The sequence below is a fragment of the Sapajus apella genome, unplaced genomic scaffold (genome assembly GCF_009761245.1).
Source record: "Sapajus apella isolate SASKATOON/1434 unplaced genomic scaffold, GSC_monkey_1.0 scaffold164, whole genome shotgun sequence".
Lineage (NCBI taxonomy): Eukaryota > Metazoa > Chordata > Mammalia > Primates > Cebidae > Sapajus > Sapajus apella.
In genome coordinates this window covers 1,529,458-1,550,434 of record NW_022437104.1, presented here as the reverse complement: position 1 = coordinate 1,550,434, position 20,977 = coordinate 1,529,458, and the positions used below count along the sequence as shown (strand labels likewise).

The 20,977-nt window shown below is 51.0% G+C and overlaps 1 protein-coding gene across 1 annotated transcript in view; it reads left to right on the top strand.

Annotated features, from left to right (window-relative positions):
• The first annotated feature begins 201 nt into the window (after window positions 1-201).
• FGD1 (FYVE, RhoGEF and PH domain containing 1) overlaps window positions 202-20,977 on the top strand; it is a 50,546-nt gene continuing 29,770 nt past the window's right edge. The window contains exon 1 of the mRNA XM_032267020.1: window positions 202-1,325. Within this exon, the coding sequence (XP_032122911.1) occupies window positions 1,019-1,325 (307 nt within the window). The 5' untranslated portion in view covers window positions 202-1,018. The remainder of the gene's footprint in view (window positions 1,326-20,977) is intronic.

The window sequence follows — 20,977 nt, the reverse complement described above, 5'->3', positions numbered from 1 at the left end:
GGCAAGCGGAGGTGGTGGGAAGACCTGAGATGGGATGGAAAGGCAGATATGGGGGTAAGGAGGTTGAGCCCGGAGACTTGCCAGTGGGGAAAGCAGGCTGGGGGGAATATTTTTAAGGGGCAGGAGGGCCTTGAGGGCGGTCGCAGCGAGAAGTGAGGCGGACTCGAGCGAGGGGGCGTGGTCAGGCGCAAATCCCAGGCGAGGGGGCGGGGCCCCGGTAACTGGGTCCCAGCGCCGCTGTGGCTGCGGCTGCCTCTGCGAGGCTCCCGCCTCCCCACCCCCCTTCCCAGGGCTCCTTCCCGCCCGCCGCCGCCGAGACCCAGGCTGAAGCTGGGGAGGACTGTGGAGCCTGGCCCAGGCCGTTCTCCTGCCCCCGCGGCTGGAGCATCGTCTGGGACTACTGGCTGAAGGCTAGCCCCGCAGCCCAAGCGCGGCGCAGACGCGCGCCCCCGGCCACCGCCGTTCTCTCTTTCCTCCCCTCCTCTCCCCTCCCCTCTCCTCCGCCCCCGGCCTCTGCTGCGGCGGGAGGAAGAACGCTTTCCGACCAGCCAGGAGAGCCCAGATCGATTCCCATTCGTGGAGAAGGAAGAGACCCCGCACTCTGATCCGACCGACCTCTCGCCCCGGGGCCACGGAAGTGGCTCGCCATCCACCGGAGAGCCCCCGCCGAGCGCAGTGCTCCGACCCTCGCCCAACCGCAGCCGCATAGACAGCGCTCCCCAGAGGGCCCCCGGCCCCGCCGAGCCCAGTCCCCCCGCGGGGCCGGGGCCGGGGCCGGCGATGCCTGGCACGGCAGCGGCGGTGGCCGCGGCTGCTGCTGCTACTGCCACGGCTGCCACGGCTGCTGGCCCGGGCCCGGGCCGGGGGCTCGCGTCTCCGCAGTGGGGCTGAGCCCGCAGCCCCGCCCCCCGATCCTGAGGCCGCTGCTCCGCCGGGCGCCGGGCCTCCTCCGCCCGCGCCTCCGCCCCAGGAGCTGGAGCCAAGCGGGGAGCTCGGGCCCCGCGCCCAGGCCCGGACCATGCATGGCCACCGAGCCCCGGGGGGCGCCGGGCCTTCGGAGCCCGAACATCCGGCCGCGAACCCCCCGGGCGCCGCTCCGCCGGCCTGTGCCGACTCGGACCCTGGAGCCTCGGAACCCGGACTGCCGGCGCGCAGGGGCTCAGGCTCGGCTCTTGGCGGCCCCTTGGATCCCCAGTTTGTCGGACCCTCGGACGCCAGCCTGGGCGCTGCTCCAGGCCACCGGGTCTTGCCCTGCGGCCCCAGTCCACAGCACCACCGGGCCCTACGCTTCTCTTACCACCTGGAGGGCTCGCAGCCTCGGCCTGGTGAGTAAGTGACCGAGAGAGCATGGGAGCCCGGGCCACGGGCCTGGTACTGGGAGCGGGTTCTTGTTCTGGAGCCCTTAAGCTCCACCTCGGGACAGGCTCGCTCACCCGGGCCCTTTAGGTCCCCTCAACCTCCTCCCTCTCCCCTCGTCCCTTGGCCTTGTGTCCAGTCCTTTCAACCTCTGTCCCCATCTCCTCTCTCTGTCCCGAGTGCCCCTCAACCTCTCCAACCCCCTTCCCATCCGTCTGCTGAGGCTAATGGGAGGGGGAGCACTCGCGAGAAAAAGAGGGAGGATTGCAAGGCAGCAACGGAGATTTGGTTGGGGAAACTAGGGTTTAGTTGGGGGAACAGAAGAAAAAAAGGAGTCTTCCATTTGCCAAGCTCCTACATTGTACCAGGCACTGGACTGGGTACTTTACATGGATTTTCATTTCAGCTTCAGGAACCCTCATAAAGTAGATACCATTAGTCCCATTTTGTGGGGAAGGAAACTGAAGCTCAGAGAAGTTAAGCAACTTGCCCAAGGTCACACAGCTAGTATGGAGCCAGTATTCAAACCAGATCTATTTGTGTCCAAAGTCTGTGGTCTTTCTGCTTCCCCAAACTGAGGCTGGAGACCATGAAAGTAATGCCAAGCCTTCTGCTTATGTGATTTTCTTCTGTACTATTCAGCAGCCCTGGAGTATGAGCGGAAAAAAAAAAAAAAGAAGGATGGTGGATTGATCCAAGGTTGGGGTTTTGCCAGGTGTGTGTGGCGGGAGAACAAGGGAAGGAAGGAGCAGAAGGTGCTGATGAGAGAGAAAGGTGGAAGAGGTGGGTCTTGGGAGTCAGGCTACAGGAGAAGGCTGGAGGGGCTGGTAGGTAGGGAGACAGCAGAAAAGCCAACAGAGGCAGAAGCCAGTTGTAGCAGGAGCTGGAGAGCTGCAGGGCCACAGGTTTGGTTGTGGGGTGAAATCAGGATTGTTTCTTGGAGCAGCTCGAGGTCAGGCTGAGGCCGCAAACCACTGTATTTGTGCTACACAGACCTGAGTGTCTGAGGAGCCCAGCCGGACCTCCCCCATCTGGGGACATTCTCATACGGGCCTGAGCCCAGGAGCCACGGAAGAAGAACAACGCAAGTCTGCCCTGCCTTCCACTGGGACTGAAGGAGTTGTTAAGCCTCTGGGGGCTCCCGGGTTCACACCCCAGGCTCCACAGATCTTTGGGACCATGGCGTAGCACCAGGTAGCAGTAGTGAAGTATAAAGCATGGGCAGGATATGCCTTTTGCTGCTGTCATGACCTTGGGCTAGTCATGGAACCTCTGGAAGCTTTCGGGGGGCTCCCGCCGTGTGGGCTGAAGATAACCAGCTGATAACAGGCCCTTAACGCCCTGGCCTGCATGTTATTTCTGCTGGCTTTCCAAACTCCCCTTGACACTGTAAAGCCAGTACCTTTTTTCAGATGCCAAAACAGGCCACAAGCACTCCCACCCCAGGACCTTTGCATTGGCTTTTCCTTCTGCCTGGGAGCTCTTCCCCTCATCCTCCACCTGGCTTGCTCCTCATCTTGCATGTCTCAGCTCAAATGTCACCTCCTCCAAGAGACCGTCCCTGCCCACTTTAGGTAGGCCACTTGTGAGTCTCCATCAGAGCCGCGAGTGTGCCTCATCCTTTCGCTTCATACAATCTGAAATTATCTTATTGTATGTGTCTACTTGTTTATTGCCTGTCTTCCTCCACTAGAATGTGAGCTCCATGGGGGCAAGGCAACCATTTCTCTTTTGCTCACTGTTTTATCGCCAGCAACTAGCGCAATGCCTAACACACAGTAGGTGCTCAATAAATCCTTGTTAAATAAATGCCTAAACAGATACTAACAGAGCATATAGTAGGCCCTCAGTAACTATTGCCTAAAAGGACACTGAATTCCTGCCCTCCGGATACTCTTGATCTGAAAGTCAGTACCTGGGCCATGTCTAGACCCCTGGTCTCTGGCCTCTGTAATCAATACATGGTGATGATTCTGAGTTTGCCTTCCCAGTCCACCAATTCATTCAAATTACAAATCACAATACCCTCCCTAAACCACTCTCCTCCTCCCCAAAAAGGCAACAGAGAGTTCCCAGGATCCTTTTCCCCAGTGAAGTCCCTGCCTCTGTAATTGCATAGCAGGTGTCTTTTTTTTTTTTTTTTTTAATTCAAGATGGGGATTGGGAATAGGGCAAGTGTCAGGGAAGGACCTGGCCTCTTATTCTGACTAATTCACTTTGTGACCCTGGGTGAGTGACTTCCCTTCTCTGAACCTCAGTTTCCTCATCTAGAGAATGCAATGAGAAGTCTATGAGATAATGGTTGTAAAGCCTGCAGCATGGTATAAATCCTCAGCAACCAGGAGTTAAAAAAAATTAAGTTAAAAAATAAGAGAAAAACCTTCTGAAGAGAAGGCGGAGGAATTACTCAGGCCCTGACTAGGCAGGCGCTGGGCCATGTGATTCACTGCTGCATGGATTGTGAGAGGCCCGCCTCCCCCACTGCCCAGCCAGCCCAGGGGTAGGCACAAGTGACTTGCTTCTCTCTCCATGGGACTTGCCTATAATTGGCCCTAAGAGGGCAGGGTTAGTGGTTGTAGGGTGTGTGTGTAAAAGAGAGAGAGAGGGTTTCCTGAGCTTCAATTAAAGGGTTGAAACATTCTGGTCCGCATGTTAAGATTTCCGTGTGTCTGCTGACTTCCTCCCTCACACTGCTGAGACCTTTATTGAATCACCATCTTTAGGGCTCAGTGGCTCATCCTGGAGGTGGGGGGAGGCTTTTAAAAATAATAATTGTATCTTATCCATGCGAAGAGCCTTGAATTGCTTCAAAGTGCTGTCTCTTTTAGTGATCCTGTCTGATTTTTGGTGGGGAAAGGGACAGTTGTTATTATGCCCATTTTCCAGGTTGATTAAACCAAAAGCCTCATTGGGTCATTGGGAAAACCCAGTGAAATGCCAGAGAAGGGTTTGGGAGAGTCCGAAAGGGGTTTGCTTGCAGGCGTTCGAGGAGAGGCTCACTCCATTCCTCAGGGCTGAGACCTAGAATGTCCTTCCAGATGCAGGGGGTTGTGGGGATATTGGTGTCTGACCCTAGCTAAGTCAAAGGAGTTGTCCCCGATGTTAGAGCTGTTTTGTGGGTAATGGGGGAAACTGAGTCAGTTGAGGGGGGGCAAGAGGAGGGACTGGCTCTTTCTCATTTGGATCCTGAGGCCTCTTCAGAGACTCCGAGTAAAAATCGGAGCTGGAAAAGACTCTAGATACTCTCTCGCTCTGCGTTTCCCAAACTGAGTGAGCATCAGAACCTCTTGTTGACCTTAGAAAGAAATGTGACTCCAGACTCCACCTCAGAGCTCCAGAATCTTGCGGTTGGAACCAAGGAATCTATTTTCTTTTTTTTTTTTTTTTAATTTAAAAGTTTAAAAAATTATTTGGTGCATTGGCCGGGAATCGAACCTGGGCCTCCCGCATGGCAGGTGAGAATTCTAGGAATCTATTTTCAAAAGCTCCTTGGGTTTTTTGAATTCCTACTCTAGGTGATTGTGATGCACAACCTAGAGTAGGAACCACCAGTTAAGTCCATTTTCCAAATGGGGCAGTGGAGGCTCAGAGAGGTAGTGATTTTTTTTTTCTTTTTTTTTTTTTTGAGACAGAGTCTTGCTCTGTCACCAGGCTGGAGTACAGTGGTGCGATCTCGGCTCACTGCAACTTCCGTTTTCCAGTTTCAAGCAATTCTCCTGCCTCAGCCTCCTGAGTAGCTGGAACAACAGGCACGCACCGCCACGCCCGGCTAATTTTTTGTACTTTTAGTAGAGAAGGGGTTTCATCATGTTGGCCAGGATGGTCTCGATCTCTTGACCTCGTGATCTGCCCACCTCGGCCTCCCAAAGTGCTGGGATTACAGGTGTCAGCCACCGCGCCCGGCTGAGGTAGTGATTTTTTAGCCGTGGTCCTACAGTGAGTCAGCATCATTAGGGCCAGGAGAATACATCGTCCTCCCCCTCTAAGTCGCTTTCCCCAAGGCCCCATGTGGGCTTCTGTCAACTCACTCCCAACCCCAAGTGGAGGCACGGGATTAAATACAAAGGGAGTGAATCAACCTCTCACCCTCATACACACAAACACTGGCTGCCTCAGTTTACCCTTTATTCCCAGCTCTCGTGAATGGCTGCCATTTGGCAGTTCAAATGGGAAGGCAGTTACCATTCTGGGACTCTAGGCAGAGGAAACCCTGGCGTCATCAGTGCTCAGTGCAGGGCCTGGCCCTAAAGAAAGGGTCTAGAGGGTGTCTCGAAAGGTTTGTAGAGCTAGAGAGGAACATGGAGGACAATCCAGGTAAGACGTTCAGTGGGCGCAAAGGCAGTGAGACATGGGGCACTGGGGAATAGGGCTGGTATTGGGAGGAGTGGAGTGACAAGGCTGACAAGGAACTTTCTTCTGAGGGTGAAGAAAAACCATTGAAGGGTTTATTAATGGGAATGATGTGCCCAGATGGGGGTGCTTGGAAGCTCTCCCTAGCTGCATGGAGAGAATGGATGGAAGGGGTGCAAGGGTGGAATCGGGGAGACAGGCAGGTGAGTGTTGCAGTCTTCCCAGAGAGAGGTGATAGTAGCTGGGGTTAGAGCAACGGCAGGTAAGGAGGGTAAGATCTGAGCGATATTTAGGTGCTAGCATGAATAGGCCTGGATAGTAGCTTGGATGTAGACGCTGAGACAGAAGGCAAAGCCCAGATTGCTCCATGTGGTTTTCTGAAACCAACTACAGTGACCTGGTGGATGTTGGTGGGGCCATTTATATACCAGAGAGGGAGGAGGTTTAAGGGAAGATAGTGAACTGTGTTTGAGACAATTTGAATTTGAAAGGCCTGGGGGTACATCCAGGTGACGATGGCCAGCAGGCGTTTGTGGTTTGCTTCATTTTTGTTTCTGTTTTCTACTACCCAGAATGAACACTTTGAATATTTTAATATGTTTTCTGCTAGATCTTTTTCTACATATTGATGTATATTTTATGTAATTGAAATCATACTATATGTTCAATTTTATATCATGCTTCATTTAATGTAAGTATTTTTCTAACATCATAAAAAACTTTTCAGGAACATTTTATTTTTTTTAACAACATTTTAATGATTGCATAATAATATGCCATTGTATGGATTTACCATAATCTTTTTTTTGAACTTTTATTTTAGGTTCGGGGGTATATCTGCAAATTTGTTGTATGGGTAAACTGCATTTTGGGGATTTAGGTATACAGATTATTTCGCCACCCAGATAATAAGCATAGTAACTGATAGGTAGTTTTTCTTTTCTTTTCTTTTTTTTTTTTTTTGTTTTTGTTTTTGTTTTAGACGAGGTTTCACCATGTTGGTCAGGCTGGTCTTGAACTCCAAAGTGCTTGGATTATAGGCGTGAGCCACCATACCCAGCCAAAAGTTAATTTTTTTTTCTTTTGAGATGGAATCTCACTCTGTCGCCAGGCTGGAGTGCAGCGGCACAATCTCGGCTCACTGCAACCTCCGCCTCCCAGGTTCAAGCGATTCTCCTGCCTCAGCCTCTTGAGTAGTTGGGATTACAGGTGCCCACCACCACATCCAGCTAATTTTTTTGTATTTTTAGTAGAGACGGGGTTTCACCATGTTTGCCAGGATAGTCTCCATCTCTGGACCTTGTGATCCACCCATCTCAGCCTCCCAAAGTGCTGGAATTACAGGCATGAGCCACCATGCCCAGCTCTTTTTTTTTTTTTTTTTTGAGACAGAGTCTTGCTCTGTCGCCCAGGCTGGAGTACAATGGCACGATCTCAGCTCACTGCAACCTCCACCTCCTGGGTTCAAGTGATTCTCCTGCCTCAGCCTCCTGAGTAGCTGGGATTACAGGCGCGCACCACCATGCCCAGCTAATTTTTGTATTTTTAGTAGAGACGGGGTTTCACCATGTTAATCAGGCAGGTCTCAAACTCCTGACCTCAGGCCGGGCGTAGTGGCTCACGCCTGTAATCCAAGCACTTTGAAGGCCAAGGCGGGCGGATCACCTAAGGTCGGGAGTTCAAGACCAGCCTGACCAACATGGTGAAACCCCGTCTTTAAAAAAAAACTCCTGACCTCAGGTTATCCACCCACCTCGGCCTCCCAAAGTGCTGGGATTACAGGCGTGAGCCACCATGCCTGGCCAGTAGTTTTTATGATCCTCACCCTTCTCCCTCCCTCCACCCTCAAATAGGCTTTGGTGTTGTTTCTTTGTGTCCATATGTGTTCAATGTTTAGCTCCCACGTATAAGTGAGAACATGCGGCATTTGGTTTTCTGTTCTGCCTTAGTTTGCTAAGGATAATGGCCTCTAGCTCCATCCGTGTTCCTGCAAAGGACATGAACTAATTCTTTCTTATGGCTGCATAGTATTTCATGGTATATACATAACACATTTTCACTATCCAGTCTACTATTGATGGGCATTTAGGTTAATTCCATGTCTTTGCTATTGTGAATAGCACTGTGATGAACATGCATGTGTCTTTATGGTAGAACAATTTATACTCTTTGAGTATATACCCAATAATGGGATTACGGGGTTGAATGGTCATTCTGCTTGAATTATTTGAGAAATCACCAAACTGCTTTCCACAATGGCTGAACTAATTTACATTCCCATCAGCAGTGTATAAGCATTCCCTTTTCTCTGCAACCTGGCCAGCATGTTATTTTTTTACTTTTTAGTAATAGCCATTCCGACTGATGTGAGGAGGTATCTCACTGTGGTTTTGATTTGCATTTCTCTAATGATTAGTGATATTGAACATTTTTTCTTTTTTCTTTTTTTCTCTGTCACCCAGGCTGGAGTGCAGTGGCGTGATCTTGGCTCACTGCAACCTCCACCTCAGCCTCCCAAGTAGCTGGGATTGCAGGTGCACGCCACCACACCCGGCTACTTTTTGTATTTTTAGTAGAGAAGGGGTTTCACCATGTTGGCCAGGCTGGTCTTGAACTCCTAATCTCAGGTGATCCGTCCACCTCAGCCTCCCAAAATGCTAGGATTATAGGTGTGAGCCACCACACCCGGCCGATGTTTCATATGCCTATTGGCCACATGTATGTCTTTTTTTGAAAATTGTCTGTGTCCCTTGCCCACTTTTTAATGGGTTTGTTTTTTTGCTTGTTGATTTAAGTTCCTTATAGATTCTGGATATTGGACCTTTGTCAGATGCATAGTTTACATATATTTTCTCCCATTCTGTAGGTTGCTTACTCTGTTGATAGATTCTTTTGCTGTGCAGAAGCTCTTTCTTTTTCTTTTTTTTTTTTTTTTTAAGATGGGGTTTCACCATGATGGCCAGGCTGGTCTTGAACTCCTGACCTCAGATGTCCACCCACCTCAGCCTCCCAAAGTGCTAGGATTACAGGCGTGAGCCACTGGGCCCGGCCCAGAAGCGCTTTCATTTAATTAGGTCCCATTTGTCAATTTTTGTTTTTGTTGAAATTACTTTAGTGCCTTCATCATGAAATCTTTGCCAGGTCCTATGTCCAAAATGGTATTTCCTAGGTTGTCTTCCAGGGTTTTTATAGTTTTGAGTTTTACATTTAAGTCTTTAATCCATCTTGAGTTGATTTTAGTATATGATGTAAGGAAGGGATCCAGTTTCAGTCTTCTGCATATGGCTAGCCAGTTATCCCAGCTCCATTTATTGACTAGGGAGTCCTTTCCCCATTGCTTCTTTTTGTCAACTCTGTCAAAGATTAGACGGTTGTAGGTGTGCGGCCTTATTTCTGGGCTCTTTTCTGTTCCATTGGTCCACGTATCTGTTTTTGTCCATTACCATGCTGTTTTGGTTACTGTAGCCCTGTAAGTATAGTTTAAGGTTGGTAGAGTGATGCCTCTGGCTTTGTTTTTTGTTGTTGGGTTTTTTTTTTTCTTCTTCTTTTTTTGAGACTGAGTCTCACTCTGTCACCCAGGCTGGAGTGCAGTGGCACAATCTCGGCTCACTGCAACCTCCGCCTCCTGGCCTCAAGCTATTCTCTTACCTCGACCTCCTGAGTAGCTGGGATTACAGGCGCCCACCACCACACCTGGCTAATTTTTGTATTTTTAGTAGAGACGTGGTTTCTCCATGTTGGCCAGGCTGGTCTCGAACTCCTGACCTCGGGGGATCCACCCACCTTGGCCACCCAAAGTGCTGGGATTACAAACTTGAGCCGCCGCGCCCAGCTGGCTTTGTTCTTTTTACTTAGGACTGCCTTGGCTATTTGGACAATTTTCGTTCTATATGAATTTTAAAATAGTTTTTTAAAATTCTATGAAGAATGTCATTGGTAGTTTGATAGGAATAGCATTAAATCTGTAAATTACTTTGGGCAGTATGGCCATTTTAACAATATTGATTCTTCCTATCCATGAGCAAGGAATATTTTTCCATTTGTTTGTGTCATCTCACCAGCAGGCATTTGGATGTAGAATTGGAAAGCTCAGGAAAGAGGCTTGGGTCGGCGATGTTTGGGAGTTTTCACCACCAACACATACCATGTATAGATCTGGGAGCCAGTCCCATCCTTGAAGACAGACAGTGAGGTTGGCAGGGTCACACTTGGGTGAACTATTCCGTACCTCCTGAAACTTTGCCATAGAAAGGCTTTTTTTTGGGGGAAAGCCGTTAAGTATATTTGCATGAAGCTGAGACCCAGCAGTTTTTAAAGCATACTTGAGGGCTGGGCGCGGTGGCTCATGCCTGTAATCCCAGCTACTTGGGAGGCTGAGGCACGAGAATCACTTGAGCCTGGGAGGCAGAGGTTGCAGTGAGCCGAGATCACGCCACCGCACTCCAGCCTGGCGACAGAGCGAGGCTCCGTCTCAAAAAAAATAAATAAATAGGCCGGGCGCGGTGGCTCAAGCCTGTAATCCCAGCACTTTGGGAGGCCGAGGCGGGTGGATCACGAGGTCAAGAGATCGAGACCATCCTGGTCAACATGGTGAAACCCCGTCTCTACTAAAAATACAAAAAATTAGCTGGGCATGGTGGCGCGTGCCTGTAATCCTAGCTACTCAGGAGGCTGAGGCAGGAGAATTGCCTGAACCCAGGAGGCGGAGGTTGCGGTGAGCCGAGATCGCGCCATTGCACTCCAGCCTGGGTAACAAGAGCGAAACTCCGTCTCAAAAAAAATAAATAAATAAATAAAAAATAAATAAATAAATAAACAAAATAAAAATAAAACATATTTGAGGCCAGGCACGGTGCCTCACACCTGTAATCTCAGCACTTTGGGAGGCCGATGGGAGAGGATTGTTTGAAAAGCAGGAGTTCACGACCAGCCTGAGCTACATAGTGAGACCCCGTCTCTACAAAAAATATTTTTACATTAGCAGGGCATGGTGGTGTATGCCTTAGTCCCAGCTACTTGAGAGGCTGAGGTGGATGGATCACTTGTGCCCAGGAGTTCCAGGCTGCAGTGAACTATGCTTGTGCCACTGCACTCCAGCGTGGGTGACAAAGTGAGATTCTGTCTCAAAAAAATAATGAATAAATAAATACGTATATTTGCATGAAGCTGAGACCCATTTCACATACACCCAGGATAACTAGCTATTGCAAAGTATTGAGGGAGGAGTACTTCTGAAGAGCAAATCAAACATTGGTGAAGTAAATTTGTGTGGTTCCCTTGGTGTTTTCTCTGTTGAGGGCATTCTGAGGGGCCAGTAAGGGGGTTTGCTCATGGAAAGGAAAAGAGAGGGTTTGGGACAGGAGGAGGTAGTGGGGTCTGCTGGAGAGTTTTGGAAAGCAGAAGTTTGAGATTCCAGGGGAGAGTCTGGGAAAAGAACCAGATTTGGTTCCTAGACTGCTAGGGTGTTCCAGGCAAACATACCAAAATGTAAAGACTGTGGGTAGCTGGGAAAAGGACTTCCCCAGACAAGACTAAAAGAATAGAAACTTCCAAATTGCAGATGGTTGGCAGTCGGCTCTTGGCCGTTTCAGGCCCCTCTGTCCCTGGGGGAGGGACCAACTGGGGCTGCCTGCTCCCTCAAGGGAGAGTGGAGTGGCAGCTAATAATGCCCCAGACAAACCCAAGCCATGGCTTTCTGGGGGCCAGTTAGCTAAATGCCTTAGGCAGATGTGGAGCTGGCCAGACGCTGGCTGGGTGGGGCTAGGACCTGTCTGGAATGAGGGCAGGAAATGCAGTCTGCCATTGGCTAGCACCGCAGAGCTCAGTTGCCTCATCTGCAGAGAGCAAACATTTCTGGAGCAATGAGTCCAGCTTCTCTGCGTTCTGGTGCCCAGTTCCTTGGACCTGGAAGGTCTTACACCTTAAAAGGTATCTGAAAACACGCACAGCTCCTGAGACAAGGCTGCAGGGCAGTAGCCGAGGGAGTCTCAGCACTCCCGGCTCTGCCGTTGGTTCACTGTGCCTCCAGGCCTCCCTTCCCCTCTCAGGGTCTTAGTTTCCCCATTTGTAATATCACAGACCTAGTCATTGTGGCATCAGTAAAATAATACCTGCTGAGCAAATAGGGAATAGGGGAAGGGAGAGTGAAAGAGGGGAGGAAGGGGGGCATTTCTTTATTTAACATGTATCTGTTGAGTACCTACTACGTGCTAGGCCCTGTGCTAGGTGCCAGGTAGGCAACAAGTTACTATCCTCGTCCTCATGGAGCTGATACCTAGCAGGAAAGACACACTACAAGCAATTCCAAGTGCAGATGCTGCAAGAACACATTAGGGGCCAGGCGTGGTGGCTCACGCCTATAATCCAGCACTTTGGGAGGCCGAGGTGGGTGGATCACCTGAGGTCCAGACCAGCCTGACCAACATGGACAAACCCTGTCTCTAGTCCAAAATACAAAGTTAGCCGGGCGTGGTGATGGATGCCTGTAATCCCAGCTACTCAGGAGGCTGAGACAGGTGAATCGCTTGAACCGAGGAGGTTGCGGTGAGCCGAGATCGCACCATTGTACTCCAGCCTGGGCAACAAGAGTGGAAACTCCGTCTCAAAAAAAAAAAAAAAAAAAAAGAATACATTAGCATCGGGGGAGTGGGTGGACAGGGCAAAGAAGATATTTGCGTTGAGACCTGAAGGATAAATAGGAGTCCAGAGGTATAGGGAGAAGCAGGCAAGCACTTGGGGTCACGGGAACAACATGTGCCAAAGCCCTAGGCAGGAGAGAGCACTTTCGAGGAACAGACAAAAGGCCATTGTGGCTGGATCGAGGGGCGGGGAAGTAAGTGTTCCTGAGCTAGGCCTTCCTGGTCCCTGTGCTCAGGAGTTTGGAGTTCACCCCTCAAGGCCAGGGGAGCCCTTCACAAGGCTGAAGGGATTGAAGGGGACTGTGTTTTCCAGAAGCTGGCAGTGGTATGGAGAATCCCTCGTAGAGGCCTGGAAGATGGGAGAGAAACCAGTTAGGAGGGGGAATGAAGCATAGAAATTCTACGGCAACTGACCACAGTGTGTCTAAGAGACTTGGGGCCTGGCCGGAAATGCAGATTGAGGGAAAGGGAGAAGCCCAGGACTTGGGCAGCTGGCCGGATGGAGGTGTCCTTCCTGTGATGGGGAAGGCAGGAGAAGAGGACCGGGGCTGGGGTGGGAGTGTCATTCACGATGTTCTGAGGCTGAGGAGCCTGAAGACAGGACATCTAGCTGACAGCACCCAGTTGGCATCAGATGTGCCTATCTGGGTCCCAGAGTAAGGGCAGGTGGGTGAGGGGCACAGGTATGTAACTGAGACTAAGAGGAAAGAGCCCTCCTTGGCGCTTCCCCATGGCCCCTGCAGGGAAAGGGTTAAATCGAGGAGGGAAGGCGCCTGTGGAAAGCGGGAAAGGCGGGACTGGCAGGGCTGGCCTCTGGGAGCTGCAGCTGGCATGGAAGCCCTTCCGCCCGCCCAGGGCCTGCTAGGCCTGGGCCGCCACCGCCCACACCACTGCCTTTGCCTTTGCCTTCCCTGCTCCTCCTCCAGCTCCTTCCCTGCTCCCCTAGGCCGGGCCCCCTACCTAATGCATTCCAGGTGTAGACACAGCCCCTCCCCCACCACACGGGTGTGGGAGGGGCAAGGAAGGCTGGGGTCGCTTTCACCGCATCTCTTAGGGAGCATCTCCCAGGCTCACTGACTGCTTCTCTCTCTGGAGAATTCCCTCAGGGATCTCTGTTTGGGCCTCCCTGTCTCTGGCAGGGGCTGGCAGCAGAGAGAGCCCCCCAGACCCAGATCTGCCACTTCCAAAGTGTCATGTGACCTTGGCCAAGTCACCTCACCCCTCTGAGCCTCGGTTTTCTCATCTGAAAAGTGGGGTTGCCATTCTCACCTTCTAGGGTGGTTGTAAAGATTCAATGCCACAGATCCATCCCACAGTCCTTGGTATGATACATTGTCATCATGTTCAACATATGGCCCTGGCCTGCCCTGTTTGTCCTGCCCCTCTGCCTCTCTGGGCCTGTATTCCTCGCAGACTGCCATACCCTGTGTGGACCTTTCTGTCTCTGTCTCCCTTCTGACTTGTCCCTTCCTTTTGTCCGTCTCCCTCTATGTCCATCTCTGGGTCTCTGTGGTTTTCCTGTCCTCTCCCTCCTTTGCCTTTGCCCCAGTGTCTTCCTCTTATCATCTCTCTGTTCCCCTCATAATCCCTCTGTGTCTCCAACTTTCAGATTTGGCCAGGACTTTGGTGAATGGGAAGGGAAATGGGTGGGTGTCAGGGTCCCTGGGGTTGAGGCAAGGGTCAGAGGGACCATCCCCCAGCGGCTTTGCCTCACGGGAAGGGGAATCTTGGCCAGCGTGGCAGCCCCAGAACTGGGTAATTACTGCTCCCAGTGCTCCCAGCTGCAGCTCCACTCCCTTCCCTTCCTGTCCTCTGAAGTTCCCAGCTCCTCCCGGAGGGTGGAGCTGCCGCCCCCTATCCTTCTCTGGCCTCTAGTCCAGAGAAGCTGGGAGGAGGTAGCCGGGCCCTCACAGTAATCAAGCTACTGGAAGAGGGATGGGCTGCTTCTGCTCTCATGTGGCTGAGGGTGTGTGTGGGTGTGTGTGTGGGTGTGTGTGTGTGTGTGTGTGTGTGTATGTGTGCATGCGTGCATGTGTGTCTGGCCTTTGTCCCTATGGATCTATTTTGTGTGCGTGTCTTCATGTTCTTGTTTCTGTATGGCCTTGTGTGTTTGCATATAGATCCATGTGTGTCTCTGGGTCTGTATGTGTTATGTGCTTCTCTGTGCCTAGCTGTATATCACCTTGGCGCTAAGCTTGTGGGAGTTTCTGAATGTTTCTGCGTGTGGGTCTCCTGAGATCTCATGGATGTGTCTGTTTCTATACCTGTGTCTGTTCCTGTGCCTGCGTCTGTCTCTGCATGCCCCCTATAGGTCTATGGTGGTGGTTGTGGTGTGGGAGGTGGGTGGCTGCCTGCTTGAATCTTTTGGCCTTTCCTGATCCTTCTTCCTGCTGTGGAGCCTTCTTGCAAACCTAGGACTCTATGTGCTTCAAATATATGCTTCACTCACATCCCCGCAACCCAGTATCCACATTTTTGCCCACTCTTCCCTTGTCTGCAGAACCATTCTCAGCTCATCTATACCTGAAAAGAACACACCCCATCCTGGATGGTGCAACGAAAAACCACCTCCTTTAGGAAGTCTTTTCTCCTCCCCCTCCAAATGTGATCTCTTCCCAACTCAGCAGTCACTGAAGATGTGCTCTGTGACTCTGGACACAGACACATTTGGGATCTGGTCCCAGCTCAAACACTTTTAGCTGTGTGTCCTCAGGCAAATTATTTTCCCTCTCTGTGCATCAGTTTCCTCATCTGTAAAATGGGTAATAGCTCACCGGATCATTAGGAGGATGCCATGCGAGAAAGCATCAACACAACACTTGGCCCAGAGTAGGTGTTCAGCAGTTAAATCCTCATATCTTATATCCTCTACTAAAAAGTGAACAGCTTGAGTTCCAGAGATTTTTGCACGTTCTTAAAATCCCCTGCTCTCTTTAGGCATCCTGCACAAGGCAGAAGGTGAACTGGGTCAGACAGAACAAAAGGGAGATTCCAGTTCAGGGAACTTCTGACAAGTAACGTATGGGCCAGCTCCCTGAGCCTCCTCAGACACAGAGGAGACTGGGCCCTTCCAGGAGTGGGACACAGGAACTGCAAGGCTTCCACTCAAGGGAGAGAGCATGTGAGATAGGGGAAGACATAAACAGCAGGGGCAGGACCAGCCTTCAGGACCATCTAACTCAGATACTGCAATGTGATGGCCCACAAGTTGAATTTGACTCACAAGTTTCATTTTGCCTGCTCACAGTTTTTAAAATCAAGGGATTCCACATGAAAAACCTGGATTTTCCAGCTGGGCATGGTGGCTCATGCCTGTAATCCCAGCACTTTGGGAGGCCAAGGCAGGTGGATCACCTGAGGTCAGGAGTTTAAGACCAGCCTGAACAACATGGTGAAACCCCGTCTCAACTAAAAATATAAAAATTAGGGAGATGCAGTGGTGCACGCACCTGTAGTCCCAGCTACCCAGGAGGCTGAGGCTGGAGAATCGCTTGAACCTGGGAGGCGGAGGTTGCAGTGAGCTGAGATCGTGCCACTGCACTCCAGCCTGGGAAACAGAGTGAGACTCCATCTCAAAAAAAGAAAAGAAAAGAAAAATGTGCATGTCTGAATTCTCTTGAAATATTGGAAGACTTGACAATACAGGGCCGCGTTTCTGCAAGGGGACACCTGGGTGGCGGGGAGAAGCTGCTGTTGCTACTTTAGGTGAGGTGTATGCTTTCCAGTTTAACCCAGTCCCCACCATTCCCTATGGCCTTAGACTGTCCCACTCTACAGGAAGTTCCTCATTTTATACAAGGGTCCGCACTTTACAGAAACATCCTTCTCTTTTCAGAAGGGGCCTCACTTTACAAAAAGGAGTTCCCCTGTTTAACAGTCTTCTGTTTTGTCACGATCCTTCAGAGTCAGTTACAAATAGGCCATCTATTTTACAAAAGGGCCTTTAGAGACCTCGCCTCACTTTACCGAATTTCCCTCCACTTTGAAGAAGGCTCCTCTATTTTGCTAAAACTTCTTCCCTGTACAGAAGGGCCTTCTGTGTATCAGACAGACCTCCATTTCACGGAAAGTGTCTCCATTTTGCAGGATAGGACGCTCTTCAGGAATCTCTCAAGAGTTAGGAAGCTCCTGACTTGCCAGAATGGCCCCCACTTTCCAAAAGTGTCTTCACGCTACAGAAAGTGCCTTTATTTTTCTGCAGAGTCCTTATGTTCAGAAGAATAGTCGACTTCAGGGAAGGAACCCCTGAGCTACCCACAGGGTTCCTGTACACAGCTCCTTCTGCACATTTCACACTTGACCGAGCTTTGTGTTTGAACTTTCAGAGACAACATCTGCCAGGTCAAGCAAGGCCTGGGTGCAGTCTGGCCTTGAAGGCGGAGTGGAGCAGCTGGGCTGCAGCTCACTTTCAAGGGGCAGGTGGGAAGAGGTGGGGAAGTTACAGCTTTGGCTTTTTTCCCTCGGGCGGTGGGATGTTCCCCCCCCTTTTGGCTTCCCAAAAGGCACTTTCCTTTCTGCTGTTCTTTCTTCTCCACTCCCTCTGTTCCCTTTCCCTGCCACACCCCCAGGAATTCCAGCTGTCCCTGGAGCCTACCTCTCAGCCGGGAAAGGAAGAGGTTTGAGGGCTATAGGCAGAAGTTTGCCGGGGCTGTCAGGAGACCTGCGTGCTGGAGCCGTCTTCTGCCCACCCTAGCATCTTGCTGATTGCTCATAAGCAGAACAATTTTCTCCCCATTTTCACATCTCTCCAGACTATCCTTCATAGCTCTGGGCCCCAAATGGGGAGATGGGGGCCCAGAGCTTTGAAGCCCCTTGTCACAGGACACCAGGGAGTTAATGGCCAAGGTCCAGTCTGGGGCCCTAATAGCTGTCTTGAGATTAAGCCAAGGCTACAGCTGGGAGAAGCAAGAGGAGGCTGCTACTGGCTGGGGAGGGGGAAAAGTTGGCAGCTGAAATTCCCAGGAAGGGGTGAGGGAGATGCAGGGTCCAGTTCCAGTGGGAATGGGCAAAAGGAGTCCTTGTCCTCAAACTCAGCTAGATGCTGGACCTGCTCTGCCAGTAAACCCGGCAGCATGTGCTCAGGGCACCTGCCACACAGGGGCATGCAGCGACCAGAAACAATTTTTGGAAGGATTTTCCTATTTTAACAACAACAGGTTGTCATGGGAAAATCCAAACCTCGGCTACACTTCTGGGACACTTATTTGACAGTTTTTTCTGGTTTATATTTTGAATTGAATTTGAATGGGGAGGACAGAGCACTATTCTCTCTTCACTGCCCTACCACCTCTCATAGGAATCCTGCCCTGATCTGCGGAGCCGTCCTGGTGAGTGGGGCTGGGTTCTGAGTCTATCTCTGGCTAGGTTTGTTTGTGTTTCTCAGTGTATACACAGTCTTACTGTGGGTTGCAGCCTGCAGCCCATGGGCTTATGTATCTGTGTGTAGTTTTGTGGCTTTGTGGATGTGTGACTCTGTTGGTTTTTAAGTTTAACCCATATCACGCTGTGTGTGTGTGTATGTGTGTGTGTGTGCACACATGTGCACGCTGAGGAGTGGGGGGGTCACTTCCCATAGGCCCCCCAAACCAGGGAACCACTATTATTGTCCTATTTTCCAGATAAAGAAACTGAGGCTCAGATAGATGGGGAGGCTTGCCCAGTGTTACAAAGTTAATAAAAGGTAGTGTTGGGATCTCAAGTGAGGTCTGTGCAACTCCTAAGCCAGCTGTTCCTAATACAGGTGCTATGGCAGTCCAATCCATGCAGTCCAATCAGTGATCGTGATGACACCACCCTTCTTGGAAATAGTCAAGTACCATCGTTTTTAAATTACTGACTTTTTAAAAAAATAAGAGCAGATTCAAGGCCATCCCTGAAATAACGGCACTCTCTTGAGCATTCAGATGCCCATTACAGGGGAAATTGGGCAGAGTCCCCAGTGTACTTGAGGCTTAAGTGGACAAGAGTCTTGGGGGACTCTGGCTACCAGGTGTTATCTTGAAAGCCCAGCTCTGCCACATTCATTTGGAAGCTTTCCCTGACTAGGGTTGCCAGAATTAGTCCCCAAAAAGTATTTAATACAATTAGATTTGAATTTCAGACATACGGCAAGTCATTTTTAAAGTATAGCTTGAGAAATTTTTACTATAAATATTCCTGAGACATATCATACTAAAACATTCCTTGTTTATCTGAAATTCAAATTCAAATTTAACTGAGTGCCCGAGCGCAGTGGTTTATGCCTGTAATCCCAGCACCTTGGGAGACTGAAGCAGGTGGATCACCTGAGGTCAGGAGATCGAGACCAGCCTGGCCAACATAGTGAAACCCGGTCTCTACAAAAATACAAAAATTAGCTGGGGGTGGTGACGGACACCTGTAATCCCAGCTATTTGGGAGGCTGAGGCAGGAGACTCGCCTGAACCCAGGAGGTAGAGGTTGCAGTGAGCTGAGATCACGCCATTGCATTCCAGCCTGGGCAACGAGGGAAACTCCATCTCACACACAAAAAAATTTAACTGAGTGAGTGTCCTGTATTTTGTCTGGCCACCCTATCCATTCCCCCGAACTTCCCCAGTCCCCACAGGCTGACCCCCTTTGCCTTTCCTGAGCCTAGAGCCTTCTGTCTTTGAAACTGGGAACTCCCTGAGGGTAAGGGTCAAGGTTGCCCTTCTGGTCTGCTGAATGGCTGGGTGGCTGGGGTTTGAGAGTGGGGCAGGAAGGGTGTACACCCCACCCCCATCCCCACAGCAGAGCTGGCACAGTAGGTGACAAGAGGTGTCCGAGTGGCAGCAGTGGTTTTGCGTGTGCAGTTGTGCTGAGCACGGTGCACACAGACACATGAGCAGCTCTGTGGTTCTCTCTCTAGGTCTTTGAGGGATGTGCACAGTTGCTGCGTGGCTGGGTATATTTCCACAGAGTGGTATCAGATTTGGTGGTGGCTGGGTGTGGTGGTACACACCTGTAGTCCCAGCTACCTGGGAGGCTGAGACAGGAGGATTGCTTGAGCCCAGGAATTCGAGACCAGCCTGGGCAACACAGTAAGACCTCACCTCAAAAGTGAAAAATAAAAAAAGATTTGGTTGTGTGACCAAATGTGTGTGAGGGGGCACTTTGGTGATCTCTGCTCTAATGGGCATTGGGGAATCGCAAATCCATTGGTGGAAGGGGCGGTGCTGGTGGAGGATCTTGTCAGGTGTGGAGGTGTGAGTGTGGGTGTGAGAATGTTGTAGATTAGCAACCACAGGAAAAATGGGCTAGAGTCGGGCACACTGGCTCGTGCCTGTAATCTCAGGAGGCAGAGGCAGGAGGATCTCTTGAAGCCAGGAGTTTGAGACCAGCCTGGGCAACAAAGAAGAACCCCCATCTCTACAAAAAAATTAAAAATAGCCAGGCATGGTGGTGAGCACCTGTGGTACCAGCTACTTGGGAGGCTGAGGGGGGAGGATCACTTGAGCCCAGGAATTTGTGGTTACAGTGAGCTGATCACGCTACCGTACTTAACCGTAAGCAACACAGTGAGACCCTGTCTCAAAAAAAAAGGAAAAAATGGGCTGGAGAAAATGAATCCAGGACCTTGTTGGGTAGGGACAGGATGGGGCAGTGGGAAGGGCTGTGGTTTCTAGAAAGGAGTAGGGGGACCTACCCTTAGCTCTCCAAGGGCAGGGATGGGATTTTCTCATCCCCCAGCACAGGGTCTGCTAGCTTCAAAAACATTTCAGAGACCAAACTTAGCCAAGGAAAGCCGTAGAGCATGGTCATGAGGGGCCACCAAGGGCAGCTGAGAAGTTTCTAGTTTCCCATGGACACTGGGAAGTTACAGAAGGTTCTTGTGCAGGTAAGTGGCATGATCTGAGCTGGACTGTGAGAAAGTTCATTTAGCCACCTGGACGAAGCAAGACTTGGGACCAGGGGGGCCGCTGAGGGAAAACAGGAGACAGGGAAATGTAGGCAGAGACAAGGGAGAGGGAGTTCTGAAACGACAGTGGGTGATCCTGAACCTAGGCTAGGGAAACCTAGCCTGGTTCTTGGCCAGGCCTAGGCTCCTAAACTGGACCCCTGTTCATCTCCCTGTGGACAGGGTTGGGGGTGGCCCTCTCACTAGCTACACTGCAATTTGTGACTTTCTGAAGGCCTGGGGTTCACCCCGCACCTCCTGGTTCCCCGCTTTTCCTGCTTCCCCTTGGAGAGCAGGGTTAGTAAGAAACGAATCCAGTCCATGAGCAGTCTGCCTGAAAGTGGACCATTCATGGATTTGCTCTTCGACCTTGGGCAAGTCACTGCCTCTCTCTCTGTCTCCATCTCCTCACTAGAAACTGGGCTGACAGTCCCTGTTCCTCTCACCCTGGACTCCAGGGAATCTGTGTTTCATTCAGCCTCTTCAGCAGGGCTGCCTGCAAGGAGGCAGAGAATGGAGAGGCAGGCCCGCCTGTCAGCTCTCAGATGGGATGGGTGAGGAGGGAGCAAAGGGTAGGCTAGGGCAGGGCCATGGAGGGTGACATGTATGGTCACCCCATCCCAAGGACCGGCACTGGAGCAGAAGGAGAGCAGCCTTGTCCAGGGGCCCTGCTGCTTTGCTACAGATAGGGTAGGGAAGGCCTGCCCAGAGGCCTGCCTGCTTTGAGGTGTGGAAA